The sequence below is a fragment of the Phacochoerus africanus genome, chromosome 2 (assembly GCF_016906955.1).
Source record: "Phacochoerus africanus isolate WHEZ1 chromosome 2, ROS_Pafr_v1, whole genome shotgun sequence".
Classification (NCBI taxonomy): domain Eukaryota; kingdom Metazoa; phylum Chordata; class Mammalia; order Artiodactyla; family Suidae; genus Phacochoerus; species Phacochoerus africanus.
Window position 1 is genome coordinate 125,375,671 of NC_062545.1, and position 18,735 is coordinate 125,394,405.

General features: G+C 40.6%; 1 protein-coding gene and 1 long non-coding RNA gene across 8 annotated transcripts in view; one reads left to right on the forward strand and one right to left on the reverse strand.

The window, feature by feature from the left end:
• Positions 1-3,114: 3,114 nt before the first annotated feature.
• DUT (deoxyuridine triphosphatase) lies at positions 3,115-14,755 on the reverse strand. Of its 3 annotated transcripts, none has more exons than XM_047766432.1 (7): positions 14,631-14,755; positions 13,448-13,586; positions 11,626-11,717; positions 9,638-9,682; positions 4,389-4,463; positions 4,171-4,241; positions 3,115-3,242 (listed from the first exon to the last, which is right to left on the reverse strand). In XM_047766432.1, the coding sequence occupies exons 1-7, from the start codon at positions 14,653-14,655 to the stop codon at positions 3,186-3,188; spliced, it is 504 nt and encodes a 167-aa protein (XP_047622388.1). In that variant the 5' UTR covers positions 14,656-14,755; the 3' UTR covers positions 3,115-3,185. The 3 variants fall into 3 exon arrangements, with proteins under 3 accessions (XP_047622388.1, XP_047622387.1, XP_047622386.1); XM_047766431.1 differs by lacking the exon at positions 14,631-14,755 and adding an exon at positions 14,130-14,325; XM_047766430.1 differs by lacking the exon at positions 14,631-14,755 and adding an exon at positions 14,115-14,325.
• The window catches only part of LOC125119446 (uncharacterized), a 92,565-nt gene continuing 87,808 nt past the window's right edge, over positions 13,979-18,735 (forward strand). For 4 of the 5 annotated variants that reach the window (XR_007133095.1, XR_007133097.1, XR_007133093.1 and 1 more), the window contains exon 1: positions 14,816-14,988. This is a non-coding gene — a long non-coding RNA (uncharacterized LOC125119446). Of the gene's footprint in view, positions 14,085-14,815; positions 14,989-18,735 lie in introns of those variants that run through there. The other variant, XR_007133096.1, reaches the window with a different exon arrangement.

The following is an 18,735-nucleotide window of genomic DNA, read 5'->3' on the forward strand; positions in this document are numbered from 1 at the left end:
CTCTCTTTGGCCATCAGTTTAAAAAAAAAAAAAAGTTTCCTTTCTAGTGGAAAGGAAGTCTTGCCCTAATAAAGTGACGCTCCCTGGTTTTCCTTTGCTACATAGTGAATCAAACTGAAATAAGGCAAAGCTGAAATGAGCTCAGGAATCAGACTTTTTAAGCATAGGATTTTACTTCCTAGAAAACTATTCCAGAACATTATTAAGGTATTCCTATTCTATAGTTATTCACTGTATCATCCACTTCTGTCTTATACACTTTTTAAATATTTCATAATAAAAGCAAAAACAGAACAAAATACTTGAACTTTGCATGTATAACATAGAAAATGCCTCCAATAACTCCAACCCAACAGAATGTATTCTACTCTTCTGTATGGCATTTGCATATTCTTTGCTCCCCCCCCCCCCCCCCCCCCGTTTTAGGGAAGTTCCATGAGTCTGTCCAATGAAATTGTTAAGGAAAAACAGCTTTTTTCCATCCTATGTAGGGAAAAACCCAGTTCTTTCCTATCATGTCTTTTTTCCCTGTGAGTCTCCTTTGCTATTTGTATAAAACACTTCACTTCTGGGCAGCAAATGTGCAGGGGCTTTTTCCCACAACAATTTTCTGACACCAGCTGATTCAGTTCTGACACTGAGTACTTGGAGAGAGCCTCAGATCCCATAGGTTAAGGGCTCATCCCCTTAAGACTGATACCCCTCCCCCCAACACACACACACACTTCAGAACAAGACACTCCTAACACCCACAATATTACAAGGGTTTCAGAAGCTCTGTGTCAGGAACAGAGGTCAAAGACCTCTAATAATAGAACAAGAGATGCTCCTAGTGCTCTTATCACTTAGGATAAATTACAAAGACTTGAGGTGCTCTGTGCCAGGAACAGGGGTCAGAGACCAGTATATATTTTCTATTATCTCACAGCCACTGTCTTCCTTAGATTAAATCCAATGATCCTATCTTCAGTCCCTCAGGTCACATCTGACAAACCTAATGCCCTGACTCTTTAGAATCTAAGAACTTTTATCATATCCCAAGGACCTTCTCTAGTCACCTCCACCCATCTCCATACCTCCCATTCCAACAAATACAATTCTCCAAACAAAACCCCTCTAGGTCTTTCCTTTATCCCCCGTGATATTATTCCAAGTCTCTAACTTTAGAGTAGCTTCAGACCCGATCATCCTTTAAGTATGGTACCCAGATGGGAACATATTTTAAGTATGAACAAGCTAGAGGAAGATTTTCATTAACTATCTCTTCCATTCTATACTCTACCATTTGGAAGACTGAAGATACTGCAAAGAACATGGACTTTGAAGCCAAAGGACTTGAGTTTTAATAGTGGTCATCATTAGCTAAAATGTTAAGCAAGTTCTAAATGTCTCTGAGCCTATTTTTGTCATCAGTAAAAGGAAGTGTTTTAGCTATTCTCCCATAGGTAGGCTTGAGAAAAATGAGCAGTTTGTAAAAGTGCTTAATATGGTGGACTTAACGTTAAGTCAGTAAATGAAGACCCTCTCTCTTAGCAGTCAAACCATACCATTCTTACTCAACTGTTACTACGTATTGGTCAAGGTTTAGAACTCGATTCTGGCTAAATGAGCACAAAATAATTTAGATTTTATTGATTTCATAAGTAATTTATCCCATCACACAATACAAATAAAAATATGTAATTCAAATAATCTTCACAATATTTACCCATCTGTTGTCTTGTTTTTCTATTCATTTTTAAAAATCCTAGTTATGAACCACTGAGTTGACTTCATGATTCTCTAATGAAATGTGACCTACAGTTAGATTTCCAAAGCATTGGAAAATACTACATTCAAGCATTAAATGGCCTAGAGAATCACTGGAAAGATAGAAGAAACTAACTTTAGCCTGTTTCCAGGAATTGGGTGGCCAAGAAGCACTCCATCTGTATGGCCCACACCTGTAAAATGCCACCTGAGTCTCACACTAGTGCACCTGAATGACAAAGCCTAGGTGACACCCATCCCTGGTGCAAAGGGGCCTGAGGAATGCAGAAAAGGAGAGTGCCTCAAGAAGGTTGCAGCAGATGTTAATCAAGCTAATTCATGCTGCTTAGACATACTTATTCAAAGGTACTTGGTTTGTCCAAACCTAAGCATCCCTCATTATATCTATGTTATCACCATTAAATTGTGTATTTTCTATACAGTGTATTACTGTTACCTCAGTGAGAAAAACTAACATCACTACAGTTTACTCCACAGAATGAAATTCAGAACAAATGAACTGGAAATTCCCAAGTTACATTTCCTTTCACAAAGACTCTTCTACCCGGTTAACGTGGGTTGGGGTCTACCAAAAAGGAAGTTTTAAAAACAAAGCAGAACTAAAAAATTTTTAAAAATAAACTGAGGATTCTCTTCTTCCCACCTTCACAAAAAATCTAAGTTTAAAAAAAGTTTTTCAGGAGATCCCATTGTGGCTCAATGGAAACGAATCTGAGTAGGATTCACGAGGATGCAGGCTCTATCCCTGGTCTCAAACAGTGGGTTAAGGATCTGGCGTTGCCATGAGCTGTGGTGTGGGTCGCAGACATGGCTTAGATCTGGTGTGGCTGTGGCATAGGCTGGCAACTACAGCTCCGATTTGACCCCTAGCCTTGGGAACCTCCTTTTCCTGCAGGTGTGGCCCTAAAAAAATAAGTAAATAAAAATTAAAAAAAAAAACACAACGTTTTTCAGACAACTAAAGAGAAGGGAACACTCAGAAATAACTTTACCTTCTTTTTATTGCCTTTTAGTTCAGTTTATGCAATAATTTGAATCTATGAAAGAATTTAAATTTATTGAATGAAAGGCATTGCTTATGATTTATAAAACAACTAAGAATAAGTTACTGAAGGAGCAATACATAGTGAATTAAATAATACAGGGTTTTTTGGGGGGATCTGTAATTGATGTGCATTTAATTAAAAAAAAAAAGAGGTCAGATTTATATAACAATCAAATGCAGAAAATCTCGGTAAAGTAAGTTTCTATGTGATCCCAACAGAAGTACCCTTTCCTTGATCATAAGAGAACCAAATATTTTGAGGCCAAAACTATTAAGTTTACAGAAGTGCAAAACACCAAAACACTTGAAGCAAAGTTTTTATTTTAAAGGAAAAAGTACATTTTCTCATTTTCTGTTCTTGGCATAAATTTTAATTCGTTCCAGTGGAACCAAAACCTCCTGAACCCCTTTCGGTGTCATCTAAAACCTAAAAAGACATAAAGGTAGTGAGCCATAGAGTTAATTTCAGATCCTCCTTCAGTTCTCTTCAGCTCTTAATTTGTAAGACTTTTGCTCTGTGCTATCAATTTTCTCAAAAAGGAGACTAGAGAAAGAAAATTAAATTTTTAAAAAGTTTCATAAATTAAAATACTGAATAATTTCCAAAAAAGCTAAGAGAATAACAGAATTTAACAGTTTATTTAAATGGTTTATCATTCAAAGTAATGCTATATAATAGCTATGGACAACATCTTAAGAAATCCTAAAACTAAGATTTCAACTTTGCTTAAAATAGGACTAGCATACAATTCTACTACAGATCGTGCCTGACATAGGATGGTTTAACCTATGATTTTTTGACATTATGATGGTGCAAAAGCAATATGCACTTGGTAAAAACTGCTTCACATTTTGAATTTTGACCTTTTCCTAAGTGAGTGATATTTGGTATGGTCCTCTTGTGATGCTGGGCAGGGCAGAGCTGCAGTGGCCAGTGAGTCATGCCATCACTAGTGTAAACCACTGATGCACTCACAACAATTCCATACTCATATATGCATTCTATTTTTCACCTTCAGTATAGTATTCAATAAATTACATGAGATATTTAACTTTATTATAAAATAGGCTTTGTGTTAGATGATTTGTCCAACTGTAGACTAATGTAAGTCTTCTGAGCACATTTAAGGTAGGCTAGGCTAAGCTATAATGTTCAGTAGGTTGGGTGTATTGAATGCAGTTTCAGCTGAGGATATTTTTACCTTACGATGGAATATTGGGATGTAACCCCATTGTTAAGCTGAGGAAGATCTGTATTTTGTTATAAATAGCATAGTAAATCCTTAAAATTTTACTTTTCCTTCACTTGAAGAGGTTACATCATTTATTCCCTACTCAGTTTTTATGATACTTACTTGAACTTCCTCTATTTCTGGGTAAAAAATCCGTTCACAAATGAGCTGTGCGATTCGATCACCCTTTTTGACTTCAAAGGGAAAAAAAACAAAATTACTGATATTTATTGATACATTCTCTATACCCTGCCTTGTACAATACAATGAGAATTAGAGGAGTTAGTATATTTAGTTCAGAAAACACACTGCACTTATGTGACCGAGTGTATTTAACATACCTTCAAACTTTTCTTTGCCAAAATTAAATAGTACAACACCAACATTTCCTCTATAATCTTCATCTATGACACCAGCTGGAGAAAAGGAAAATAATATTAACCTTGTTTATGATACCAAAACACTAAGGATATATGATTACCTCAAAATCCTTCTTATATTGCTGGGATTTTTATACTTACAACAAACATGTGAATCTTGCTCTGATACTATGTAAAGCCTCAAAACTAAGAAATTATAATTATTATACTAAAACACAAAGAAGAAGAAATTAGAAAGTGGTCCTAGTTTTCCAACCTCTCATCCTTACAAATGGTGACCATTTTTTACTCTTAACTGGGAATAGGCATTTAGCATCTCAGATGAGTCATCCTGAATTGCTCTTTCCAATCTTACTGTTTATCTGCAGCACACCTGCCAGGAAGCCTAGGAGAAAATTATGATTTGGGTTTTAAAAGTTTTTCCTAGTAGCAGCTTCCCACTAATACCAGATTGAAATAAGACTGAGTCATAAATAAAAATGTCAAAAAGCCTGAAGGTCCACACTGGAATAAGTCCAAATTGGTAAGGAGCAGTCTAGCAAATATCAGAACATTCCATTTTGAGAATGAAAGTGGAGCTGGACCATTCAGTTCACATTCTTCCTCTCCTTAATTTGAGCCACCATCCTTTCTTAGACATGACCTCTCAGAAGATATTAGCATGTAAGTTTAACAATGAGTACACTCTTACATAGAATTCTGTGCAATTAGTATCTGTTTGATACTATAAACATGAGGGCAGCAAATCTTTGCAGGGAAGAAACTTGAGCCAGGGTCTTATCCTGGCCCAGAGAAGTACATATACCAAACCTGTTAACATTTATCTTTCAGCCAAGAATCCAAAACATTCCATAAACACAAGCACAGATAATACAGCTGCACCAGGCCTTCTCATTTCCTTTTTTCATACTGAGATATAATTCACAATTCAATGGTTTTCAGTGTTTCTGGAGTTGTGCAAACATGACCACAAATCAATTTTAGAACATTTTTATTCCCCAAAGAGAAACCACCTATTAGCAGTCACCCCTTTCATCCTCCCATTCCGCCCTACATGTCAATTTCCTTTTATACATGTTAATTCTTTGCCCTCAGTCAGTAAAATGCTGGGTAGGATTCATGTGAATCTAATTAAATGTAGTTCCATGTCATGTCTTACATCTTCTTCTTAACACCTCAACTCTTAAAAAAAAACCAAAACTCTTATCTAGAAAAAAAGAATCAGGATTTTAACTCAGTGGGTACTAATGCTGGTTGGCCAGACTCATAATTGTTTGAAGGTCAACTGAAGAACATTTTTATTTTTCTTTTTTAGAACAAGGCTAAGCATTCTCTTTCAGTTCTCTCATATGGGGGGGGGGGGGAGCAAAATGTTTAAAAAGTTCCACCACAGGGAAGGATACTCAGAAAAACCAACATTTTAGATTTTTCCAGTGGATTATAGTAAAAGTTTAAATGAACCCCTGTGCTTTATGAATGAATTACTAGGGATAAGTAAACTTGAACTTAAGCACTTCTTAAAAGGTTCCTGACACAACAGTTTTAAGAGTCTGAATTAATGACAGGCACATTTTTAACAGTGAGAAGAATGAGTATAAAAGTAGCTGAAAGTGGTTCATATCATATCTAGACTGAAGGAAACAGTTTCTTCTTTTTCAGTTCTACAGCAATAAAACTTTGACCAATTCAAAGAATATTGAGAAGTCTGGAGTCTTTCCTCACTTGCAGTTGATCATTAAACTAGTCCTTACTATTGAAAGAATTGATAAAAAGATGGGATCAGCTGTTTTCTATATTACTTATTTGCAGAAAGTTTCGACTTCAGGAACAACTTAGATCAGAGTTAATGAAGAAACCCCTCAGCAGCAGGTCATTCCATGCCTCCCAGGCCAGAACAAATGCACACACACAGGAAGCCTTGGCATTGCCAAGGGAGTGTGTTGAACAACAGGCCAGCACTCATTTACCTAGAATATGTCAGGTAAAGACGACGTGGAATCACCCCTGAACTCGTTTCCACTTTACTAGAAAAAATTTAGATAACCCAAATAGTACCAATACATATGAAGTAAAAGCTAATGTTCCCCGACCCTCCCTCAGGCAGCCAATGTTACACTAATAGATTTTACACATTATTTTTTCCACCTAAGATATCACAGATACCCTTTGAGATTAATACTCTACATCTTCAGTCATTCTTTTAGATCCAACATATGGGAAATACAGGACCGTAATGTCTACGTAACTCTTTCCTTAGGTATCATCAGACATTCAGGTTGTCTTCACATTTTGCTAAAATAAACAAAGCAGCCCTTTATATACATTCTTGTGTATTATTGCTTTTTATTCTCATCAAATAGTTTCAAAGAAGAGCACTTCCCTGGACTGAAGAGTGTGTACATTTTAAATTTTAAAGAATATTGCCAGATAATTTTGCAAAAAAATGTTGTAGCAATTCAAGCTTATATCAGCAACATTTAAGAATGCCCATTTCTTAAGTCCTTGGCAGTATCAGGTAGTAGTAAGCTTTTAAACTCTCACCAATATGGTCAGTAAAAAATGGTATCTCATGGCTTTATCTGCATTTCCCTGATAAATATGGAGGTTGAACTTTTTTCCTCCGTGTTTGTTGAACATTTTAATATCCTATTCTACATTTAATAGTCTTTTTTTTTGTTTATTTAACCATTTTTCATATGACCTGCAAGTATTTGTTTATGGTATCTTCTGTAATATGAAAACACTCCCTTTTTGTAAAAGCCTTTGGTATATTATCTGTAAAGCAGTTATATCACATTTCTGGCTGAGTGTCTTGGACTGTTGCAAAGTCTGGTGATCTATTTAGATTTTATGCTGGGCACACAGAAATGTAAAAAGTCCTTAACTAAAGAAATGAAACCGGAGTTCCCGTCGTGGCGCAGTGGTTAACAAATCCGACTAGGAACCATGAGGTTGCGGGTTCAGTCCCTGCCCTTGCTCAGTGGGTTGAAGATCCGGCGTTGCCGTGAGCTGTGGTGTAGGTTGCAGACGCGGCTCGGATCCTGCGTTGCTGTGGCTCTGGCGTAGGCCGGTGGCTACAGCCCCGATTCGACCCCTAGCCTGGGAACCTCCATATGCCGCCGGGAGCGGCCCAAGAAATAGCAAAAAGACAAAAAAAAAAATTTAAAAAAAAAGAAATGAAACCATTTAAAGTCAATTAAAATGTATGGGGAAAAAAAAGAGGGGGTTAATTAATACTTTTTTTTAAAGCATGAATACCAACAGTATTTAAAAAATCCAGGAGTTTCAAGTTCATTTATTCCTTATTAGTAAAGGCAAACTGACTTTCAAGAAAAACCAAAGACTTGCTCCTTTTCTACATAAGGGATAGAAACATCAGGGATATTTCTCTTCATGAGAAAGCAGACAGTATTTTGAAGTTATCACTGGAAAAATCATGCATTGGAACTGGCAGCGTGATTAACTGACTTCAGGCAAAGGTTTTACTGTGTCAAGACTTTGGCACGTCATTTGTTGGAAACCGTCTTTAGTGAAAATGATCCACACCTACCAGATGTGAATTCTGAACAGAATCCTGCATACTCAAATTTCCCTTTGACCCTTATTTACAGCCTGAGATTTCTAACAACATCCCTCTTCTGAAATAAAAACGGTGGCCAATGATGATAAACTTGTGCCTAAGAGACATTTTTAAGATACTCTGCATCCAAGAACACACCACAATGTGATTGTATGAATAATACCACACCAACCACCAGGCAAACTAACTTTCCATTTCTTTTACATGATTTTTTTTAAGGGTTGTTTTAAATAGAGCAAAAATTAGTAACAAAGTTGGGGAAATAGAGTTTCCATGTAAAAAAATCTGAAAAGTCCCCAGAGGACAGCAAACTGCCAAGCAATGTTAAATGCTTTAGATAATTATCATCCAATCCTCCCATCAGTCAGGGGCAAACACAGTTTTCATTTTATAGATGATGAAACTGAGGATCAGAAAAGTTAAGTAATAACTAGCTAGTTAGTAACAAAGCTGGGACCCAAGTTCAGTTGTTATTCCAAAGTCCAGCTTCCTTTCACAACTCTTTGAAATGTAGTTAAAAAGTTATAATCCTAAGTGACGATACTTGACCTTGTACAAGTATTGAAAGTCAGATATAACTGAGCCCAGACAATCCTCAGCTCCAGCAGGCTGCCCATCCCTGCTGGATCACTCAGCTGCTCTTCAGTCCCTAAGAATCACTTCTGGGCTCCTGCCTTGCCCCACAGCACCACCTAGTGGCACCATGGGGAGAGAGCCCAGAGAAAGGCCTCAGCCTGCTGAGCAGGCCACAGTGAGCTGATATAGGACATGCTCTGTTGGTGGAGGGACAGAGGAGGGTGACCAACAGCATTTAACTGCAGTGGAAAGAACAAGGGTATTGGAATCATATGGATGGGTTCCAGTTTTTTGTTTTTTGTTTTGTCTTTTTAGGGCTGTACCCTCAGCATATGGGAGTTCTCAGGGTAGGGGTTGAATCGGAGCTACTGAAGGTGTACACTACAGCCACAGCAATGTGGGATCTGAGCTGTATCTGTGACCTAAACCACAGCTCATGGCAACACCTGATCCTTAACCCACTGAGGAAAGCCAGGGATTGAACTCATGTCCTCACGGATACTAGTCGGATTCGTTACCACTGAGCCACGACAGAACTCCAGCTTCCAGTTTTTAATGTGTCAACTTGGACTCACGTCTAAGCCAGTTTCCTAGTCTTAAAAAGGAGTTTTGTAAAAAGGGCAGGAGGTGGAGAATTCAGCATACTCACTTATCCAAGAGCCAAATGTCTTGTTAGTGAAGCACTCATTACAACTGCTTAAATAATGACATAAAAGCTTTCCTTTCCCTTATGAGTAAAGTCATTTTTGGACAAAGTGCAGATTATCACTAAACCAAGAAAAAATTCTATCTGCCAGATAGTGTCTAGCTTATTACTAAAATAACATGCATTTCACATAATGGTCATTAAAAAATTATACATATTGAAATAGCATGTGAAACTCCATCATAACTGTTGCTTTAGAGATAGAAATTTCTAAAAAGCAAGACACAACAAAAGTCATTTTCTTTTCTTGATGATAAAAATAAAATTTGTCACTTGAGTACCACCTCTTAAGCAAAAACAATGTAAACTCTTGCAAATATTTACAGAATAAAAATGTAAATATATTACCTCCTACATCTATGAAGTGTTTTGCAGCCAAGCCAGAACGTGGAGCTACAAAAACAAAAAGGAGAAATTGACTATTTTAAGAGGGAAAAGGCAATATTGGATATAATGGACAACATTTAAGCATGTCACTCATCTCCTGTGCTATCCTATCTTAACCTTAACAAATGGTTCTGAATTAAAGAATGTATTTATTATTGTGAATTATCAAAGTAGAAAAGCATAGTTTAGAAAATTCTGACAAGGTTTCAATCAAAACAAACTTAAACTGCTCCAGCATATCTATAGGCAAATGAGAATCGATGGCAGTAGAGCCATGGACTGCTGGAATGAACTGAGAGGTGAGCAAGAGGGGACGGTCACAGACAACTCTGTCCAGAAGTCTGGCCTCAAAGGTAGGATGGCAGCTGGCAGGGGCACAGGACTGAGGAAGAGGACTTTTAAGATTGGAGATCTGACCACGTTGCAATGTGGATGGGAAGAAGGCAGAATGAGAGAGAGGCAATAAACCCAACCAAAGAGTAGCAGAGCTTAGCCTAGTACTTGGGACTCCTACTCATTAATTCAGATGCCAAAATATGCATCTGTGTGAAACAAATGAACCAGAGTAGGAAGCTAAGTTTATATCTTATTCTTGCTGACTTGAGCATCAAGCCTATCATTAATGACCCTAACTTCTAGTATTTTCCTCCAGAATAACTTAAATCAGGCATTTTGTCAATAAATGCTACACTCTTCCTGCCTTCACTGCTATTTCACCCCATCTCCTAATCCCCCCTCCCCGCCCAACTCAAAATACACTAAAAATGCAGTCAATGCTGCCAAAAAGAGACAAAGAGATCATCTCATTTTTCTTTTAAAGGATGAACTATTAGCAGTTCTCAGACTAGTAAAATCTCCCCTGGGGATCACAGTTCTATCTGCTCATTTATGTTCACCCTTACGTTAGTCAGCAAGTAATTATGCTCTTGAAAAGATGTTTTGAACTCTCCCTACAGTGACAACTGACTCACTGCAGAAAAGTCAAACCTGTTGGCTTGCACTGCACTTTGTCCCCTCTTCCCCAACCGAGAGGTGTCTCCCTCTAATGCACTGAAGATCAACTTTTACCCTGCACACCCCATGGGAGGGTACCCACAGGGGGAAAGGCTAGGGGCCTGAGATACTCAGGGGTTAGAAACTTTATTCTCGTACTTAGGATGAGATGGATACCACGTACCATTATCCTAAGTAAGCCTGATTCTTTTTCTTAAAAAAATAAATATTGGGAGTTCCCGTCGTGGCGCAGTGGTTAACGAATCCGACTAGGAACCATGAGGTTGCCGGTTCGGTCCCTGCCCTTGCTCAGTGGGCTGAAGATCCGGCGTTGCTGTGAGCTGTGGTGTAGGTTGCAGACGCGGCTCAGATCCCTCGTTGCTGTGGCTCTGGCGTAGGCCGGTGGCTACAGCTCCGATTCGACCCCTAGCCTGGGAACCTCCATATGCCGTGGGAGCGGCCCAAGAAATAGCAACAACAACAACAACAACAAGACAAAAAGACCAAAAAATAAATAAATAAATAAATAAATAAATAAATAAATAAATATTGGCTATTCTCATCACTATCTTCACAAAAAAATCTGACTTCATATGCAATCTGATCCTTGAAGGGGGAGTTTGTGGTAAGACTGGAAAAGCTCAAGTTAAAAATCACCACTATTTTCAGTTTTTTTCACAGTGAGCAGTTGTGAGAACAACCTCCTGGGCCAATGTGAACCTCCTAAAAGCTTAAATAAGGAATTGGGCGGGGGGAGCAAAGAAATAAAAGCAAAAGCAGGCATGTAAAGGACAGTTTTCAAATGGCTGCAACTGCCATCACAGTTGGCACGTGTTTATTTTAGGACACAGGCGGAACAATATCCCTTCCTCATTTATACCCCGAATGAAACTAAGATGAAAGAACACATCACAAAAGAGCCTCACTAATAGTTTACCTGTATCTTTATCTCTTACCTACTCGCCCATAGCACCCAGAAGGAAGAGCTATCTGAATGTCGGTTTTCACAATGGCTTTCTCCATCGGCAGTACTGTGTAATCGTAGGCACTAGGAAGATATAGAAAAATAACTAGTATTTGGATATAGCAATTCTCTGTGCATTTTTCTTGGTGAAAGAGATGACAACATGTAAATGTATTCTCCCCAGAACAAAATTTTGTTAGCAAATTGAGATAACTGTTTAGCAGGAGTGGGCTAAAAAGCAGGCTTTTAATAGGTATATGCTTCACTAACATGTTATGAAAAGAGGAAGAACCAAAAAAGGTTAGGTAATTGCTAATAATAGCTAACATTTATAAAGCTCTTACTATTGTCAGGCACAGCTCTAATTGCTTTGTATAACTCATTTTATTCTCATAACAATCCTCTAAGGGAAAAAGGGAAACATGCAGAAGGAAAGGAGAAAATGGATGGATGACATAAGCACAGGGAGGAAGGGGTACAGCTGTGTTGCATCTGCTCAGGTCTTGGTAGTTTACAAGTTTATCAGTCTTACCAGGTGATAGCCATGAACTTCACTGGCTGAGAGGGAGAGAGAGCTGACCTCTGTGAATAGGATCTGGAGATGGACACTACTGAGGAACTGATTCTCTAAGGTACACCCACCAAATGCTGCTACTTTGCTTTACTATAGCTCACTCCTTGATAGGAATTTAAGAGATTTTACAATAAGCAGAGCTGGAAGTTACCTTGGAGCCCTTAATTATGACTGGTAAAGCAGTGCTATTTTTACTTCTTTCACTGGAATTTTGTCTTGAAACAGCTGAAAATCTAATGTATTGAAGAGGTCAGTTATTTCCATGTCTATTTCCGTATATAGAAAGTCGCATGTGTTTATTAGGAGGATGCTTATCAAGTCTCTCCTAACACTTGCAACAGTGCTAGGTATGGTGTAGTCAAATCTACACTACTCTACTTTTATTCATTAAAATTAAGGGACTAAACTATATCCCTTTTAGCTACAACAGTCCAACAGTCTACAATTTAACTTTTTTCTTTCTTTTCTCCCGCTACCATCACATACTCTTTCTCCCCTTCTCCTGGACTTAGAACTGAAGACTAGGGGTTCCCACATTAGAATTACTCGGAATGCTTTAAAATAAATCCTAAGCCTTGGAAGTTAGTCATGTAATAAACACTCCCTTCCCACAATATCACTTTTCACCTACCTTAATGGTTCTAAGAACTGGGGACAGTGGTCAACAGGGAAAAAAAGCACTGAATTCAAGGTCATAAATTTTACCATGTTCAAGCCCATAGGCAGTCAATTCACCTCTTCGCAAACTTCCACATCAGTAAAAAGGCTCGCTCATCTATTTCAGGATTGTTGTGAGGGTTAAATAAAATAGCACATGGGGAGTTCTGGTTGCAGCTAAGCAGAAACGAACTCGACTAGTATCCATGAGGAGGCGGGTTTGATCTCTGGCCTAGCTCAGTGGGTTAAGGATCCGAGGTTGCAGTGAGCTACGGTGTAGGCCAGTAGCTGCAGCTCAGATCAGACCCCTAGCTTGGGAATATCCATATGTGGCAGGTGCGGCCCTACATAATGCAAAAAGCGTTTGTTTCCATACTTTTAAGTGACTGTTTCAAGCTTTGAGCAGAGGGCCGGCCTGTAAACTAACCTGAGAGCTCTGTAACTTGGGAATTAGGAATTCTCTGCGAGGGGTAGATATGACAGAAAGCGGACCTCTCACTCCTTCGGCCGCCCAGACTGGTCTTCCTGCGGCCGCAGGGGTCTAGGAGAGGGTGGGGGAAGGGCGGTCGGGGTTCCCACTCACCTGTACAGGTCATATCCCGCGGCGCGCTCAGACCCTTTGGTTGGGGCAGTGGCGTGCTCTGAGAGCCGGGCAAAGCGGAGTCGCATGCGGCTTTCCTCCGCAGGCCGGGCCCGCTTGCTGGGGGAGATAACTTGTGTCTCTTGAGAGCAGGGCATGGCAGGGGAGAACGTGAGCGCAAGAGGAAGCAGGGGGAACAAGACAGAGCAGGATGAGCCCCGCACACAAATTCTAAATTTCCCGCCAACAACTTCCCGCCCCGCCCTATTCCCCCCTCCGGACGAGCCCACAGTTCTGCTTAAAAGGGGAGGCTGGCCTCAAATTTGGGACTAGAAATCCTTCTTGGAAAAGAGATTTGGGAAAGAAAAATACTGAAACTATTAAAGCTCTCCAAACTCAATGCATGAATTCAACGTAAGCTGCAGCTTTGGCGGCCTCACCCCCATCCCCCAACAGAAAACCCCTCCCCTCCTCCAAGGGGGGACTCGAATGGTTCGCTCTCGCACCACTGGGGTTGCGCGCCCTCCCACTTCCCCCACCGCGCAAAGCCGGAGCGCTATTTGGTTCCGCCTCGTCTGCGGCCCCGGCGGGCGCGGGGGTCGCTGGCCAGGTCCCCAACCCCCGCTACGCCTTGGAAAACGTATCCTTCCAGACTGGGCCCCGACATTACTGGCGCCACGGCAACCTCGGCTGAGACTGCGGGTGCTGGACAGCGGGAGCTGCGGAACTCCCGGCGGGGCGGGGTCCAGGGGCGAGGCTGGCCGGGAGAGTCCGGCCGCCTCAGCCCCCGGCCTTGTGGTGCGCGCGCGGTTAAACACCAAGCGAGGCCAAGACGGAAGGAAATGGTAGCCGAGCATTGGGCGAAGGCCCAGAGAAGTCATTTGCCCGGGGTTTGGGCGGAGAGTTGGCTCCGCTCCTGCCGGCGCACGGCGGGTCTGCCCCCAAAAGCCGCGTCTCAGTCAGATGACCTCGGAAGCAGTAACCGTGCGGTCTGACGAGGGGTGCACGGAGGCGGCGCATCGACAGCCCTCGGGCAGGCGTAGGCCCAGGTCTTCCCAGAAAACAGCGCACTCGGCGTCCTGAATCTCGCTTCCGCTAACGACTGCCTCTCCCTCCTTCTCTCGACTCTCCTTTTTCACCTGGCCCCACATTTCTGAGCCCCAGACCCCGCATTTTGTCAATTTACCTGGGGCGTTGCCTCCCGCAGCCATGACTCTCCAGGTTTTAATCTCGGGAGCGTCCAAAATATCGTAACCGCATCACCATGCGGGAGACGGTCTGCGCTCAGTGCTGCGCCCTAGGTGGTGGGCAAGGCAGTGTGTCTGATTTCCTTCCTCTGAAAGTACAAGATGGTGTGTTGTTCAGTCTCAGAGGGGACAGTCTTCAGGATAACGACAGGGACCTCTCACTTGAAACCCTAGCACTCTCGGATGACCCCACAGGAGCTCAGGGGAGGACCCCGTGGCTGTGATTCTGTGATTCGAACAAAGATCCTGGGCCACACTGCTATAACTTCAAATGGGGATGGGTAAATAACTTTTCAGGTAATTGTAAATTGATTTTTTCTAGAGTACGGGTATCTTCACTCATTTCTGGAACTGACGCTAAAATCTCAAAACACAGTTGTAATGCATTTTGTTAAAAGAAATACAAACTATGGGGCGGTTTTAGAAAATGACATGAAATGGTAGGGTGGGAGTTCCCGCTGTAGCACAGTGTGTTAAGAATCCGACTGCAACTGACTGGAGTCCTACAGAGGCATAGCTTCCATCCTGGGCCAGTCGTTCAGCCACAGTGGATTAAAGCTGCAGTTTTGATTCAGTCCATAGCCTGGGAATTTGCATATGTTGTGGGTGCCCCCATTTAAAAAAAAAAATTGGGGTAATGTTGCACAAGTTTTCAAACTACCTTGCTGTGCCTTTCCTTACAGGCCCCACCTTTTTAGTCTCTCCTTAAATGTTCGAATTCTCTTAAGTTATAGGTTATATTCTATTTACAGTCTTCTCCCATGGCATTAAATATTTGTACCCTGAGGACTCCCCAAATTTATTGCTATAGCAACATGATCTGGGCCCTCTTCTTCAATCTCCTCTGCCGTCATCATCTGGCTCACCTTTGGTACTGCTGGCCCAGTGGGTGCTAACAATTTCTAGACCCACCAGACTTTCCTGCCTGGGAATCTACACATCCTTTTGCAGTTTATGCTCCATGTGTTTCCAGTCTCACTCATCTCAGAAAGGCCTTCCTGACAAACTTAAGTAGCTGCACAGTCTGCCCCTCATCACCATTTTCTATCAGAGCAATGTTTTTTTTTTTTCCTGTTTTTTGTTTTTTGTTTTTCTATTTGCAACGCTTATTACTACAATCTGTATTTCTTTTACACATTTTTTTTTTCATGTTTGTTGTCTATTTACTCTAGTAGACATAAGGTCTGTGAGGGCAGGGATCAAATGTATTCCTGGAGCCCAGCACAATGGCTGGCTCAGAATGTTACTTGATAACTATTTGTTATATGAATGATTGATAAGGAATCTCATTGCCTATTCCATCAGAACCCTGCATATGATCACTTCTCATAGTGTTCTGATTTTTCAGTACATTCCTTTAATTTTGTTTTGTTTGTCTTTTTTTAGGGCCACACCTGTGGCAGTAGGAGATTCCCAGGCTAGGGGCCTAATCAGAGCTGTTTCTGCTGGCCTGCACCACAGCTGCAGCAATGCCAGATCCGAGCCATGTCTGCAACCTACACCACAGCTCACGGAAATGCAGAATCCTTAACCCACTGAGCGAGGCCAGGTATCGAACCCACAACCTCATGGCCCCCAGTCAGATTTGTTTCCGCTGCGCCATGATGGGAACTCCATTCCTTTAATTTTTAATCAAAGGTTTTTTTTCCCCCATAAAATGCATTTTCAAGGCCCACAATGAAAAAATCAGTCCCTTCCCAACCCCTCCACAGACACCCTCTCCCAAATCTCACTCCTCAATGGCAATACTTCCATTTGGCTTTTTATTAGCATTTTCTCCCAGTTTCTAAAGTATATGTTGCTCTTTCTTCTTTTTTTTTTTTTTTTTGTCTTTTGAGGGCCGCACCCACGGAATATGGAGGTTCCCAGGCTAGGAGTCTAATTGGAGCTGTTGCCACTGCCCTATACCAGAGCCACAGCAATGCCAGATCCGGGCCACGTCTGGGACCTACACCACAGCTCATGGCAACGACAGATCCTTAACCCATTGAGTGAGGCCAGGCATCAAACCCGCAACCTCAGGGCCCCAGTCGGATTCATTTCTGCTGCACCACGACGGGAACTCCAGATGTTGCTATTTTTTAATGGTGTAGAAATTATCTTCTGAATTAGAGTAGTTGAGGATCAAGTCTCTTTAACTGCCTTTCCACCCCATTCTGCCGATAGTTTTGTAACAGTTTTATTTATAAGTCAGTAGCTAGTGTTTATCATGACCATGTAAGTATTGACTGCTGCAGAAGTAATACGATTATTTCCTTTTTTTACACTTGTCCTCTCATGTTAATAATTACCTTGTTTTCCCATTTGTATTTATTGATGGTTGTATATTGCTGGAATACCCATTGCTTGTTCTTTCCAAATGTTCCTGGGGAATCCCATACCTCAAACATCTGTCACATCAAATGAAACACTGAGATTTAAAATCCCTTTTTAGTTCCATTTTCTCCTTGCTCACTTCTCTATTCTCTTGCTCCAGTCTGGGCAATTGACTCTCTAGTCCTGCTGAATGGCTGTCATCCTGAGACTCCCCTTTGCCTCTCTCTTATATTGGAGTAGTGGTTTTATGGGTCTAGTATCTTCCTCTTAGTTTTATGTCTTCATTTTGCTGAAGTATGGTGTCCAGTAATTTCCTAAGGAAGTTCACATTAAAGATAGTTTGAGTCCTTGCATATCCTAAACTAATGACTCCCTTTATCCAGACCCAAACAGAAATCTTTCTTGATTCATGAAACTTCTTTACAATCAGTTGTGAGCTCTGGTTGCTTATTTTTATAACACTTACCATGTTATTCATTAGCCACATACTCCCATTGTGTAATTATCAGAATACATGCATTTTATCTTTCACATGAGTAAGAGTCATAAACTTTTATGAATCCTTCAAAGCACTTACTTCAGTGTTTTACACAAAAATCATTTGTTTAGCTCCTTATAATACCTAGCACCAAGAAAGTATTTAGCTGTTTCTTCTGTTACTGTAGATACTGAAAGGGGAATTATTGTCAGTTTTCACCTGAGTTTATTTTAGATTGAAAAGAGAAAAAGTCATTATCCAACTGGAAAAGAGTAACAGGTTAGGGATCTGAACCATTAAGCATTTAATAGAAGCATTATGACAAGTGAAATAGAATTTGATATGAAAATACCTTAAATTCAAGGGCCCACAGTAAAGAAGAATTAGGATATGTTCCAGCAATAATTTATTTTCTGGATATATATTTATAAGAATATAATTATCCTATCAGTCATGCTGATAATTAATTAAGACTTGTGCCAACATGAACCTACTGAGAATGCAAGTCCATAGTTAACACACAAATTCATCCTTCCTATCTGCCATTTTAGGGATTTTTCTCTTTTTAACAAGAACATTCATGGTGATTACTTTAAGCCAGGTATATTCTAAGTGCTTTTTTTTTTTGTGTGTGTGTGTGTGTGTGTGTGTGCCACACCCCAGCATATGGAAGTTCCTGTGCCAGCCATCAAATCCAGGCTGCAGCTGTGACTTATACCACAGCTTGGCAATGCCAGGTCCTTAACCCACTGTGTCACAGCAGGAACTCCTTCTAAGTGCTTTATAAATATTAATTCATTTAATCACTACAGCCAGAGAAAAACAAGTGCTATTATTATTCCCATTACAGATGGGAAAACCAAAGAACAGAAAGTTTAAATGATTTGCCCAAGACCACACAGCTTAAAAACCAGAAAGAGATGGAGCCAGATTCAACTTAGGTAGTCTGGCTTCAGAGTGCTAGCACTTAGCCCCTCTCTGAGTTTATATATGCCTAGTGAGACTGTAACAACTCTTCTTAATACTGAGCCTGCTGCTGTCTATGTTATCCACACAGGGAAAGATGTGTGTAGAAAATTAACCAGGCATTCTTATTTTCATGGTTGATCATGCCCTCCTTGTTGACACACCTCTTTACCAGGACACACTCTGGTTTTCTTTCCACCTCACCTGCTCTCTCATAGTCTCCTTTCTGTCTTCTTTTCTCTTTTTGACCTTTTCTCTTGCACAAGATGAAGAGTCTTAGAGTA

What these genes read in the sequence shown, in the direction of transcription:
- DUT (XM_047766430.1), bottom strand. Translation starts at nt 14,325, where the DNA reads ATGACTTCTCTGGGCCTTCGCCCAATGCTCGGCTACCATTTCCTTCCG. An exon ending in GCGGGATATGACCTGTACAG is followed by an intron (nt 11,718 to 13,447) that starts GTGAGTGGGAAC and finishes ATATCTTCCTAG; the next exon opens with TGCCTACGATTACACAGTAC. An exon ending in CAGAAATAGAGGAAGTTCAA is followed by an intron (nt 3,243 to 4,170) that starts GTAAGTATCATA and finishes ATGTCTTTTTAG; the next exon opens with GTTTTAGATGACACCGAAAG.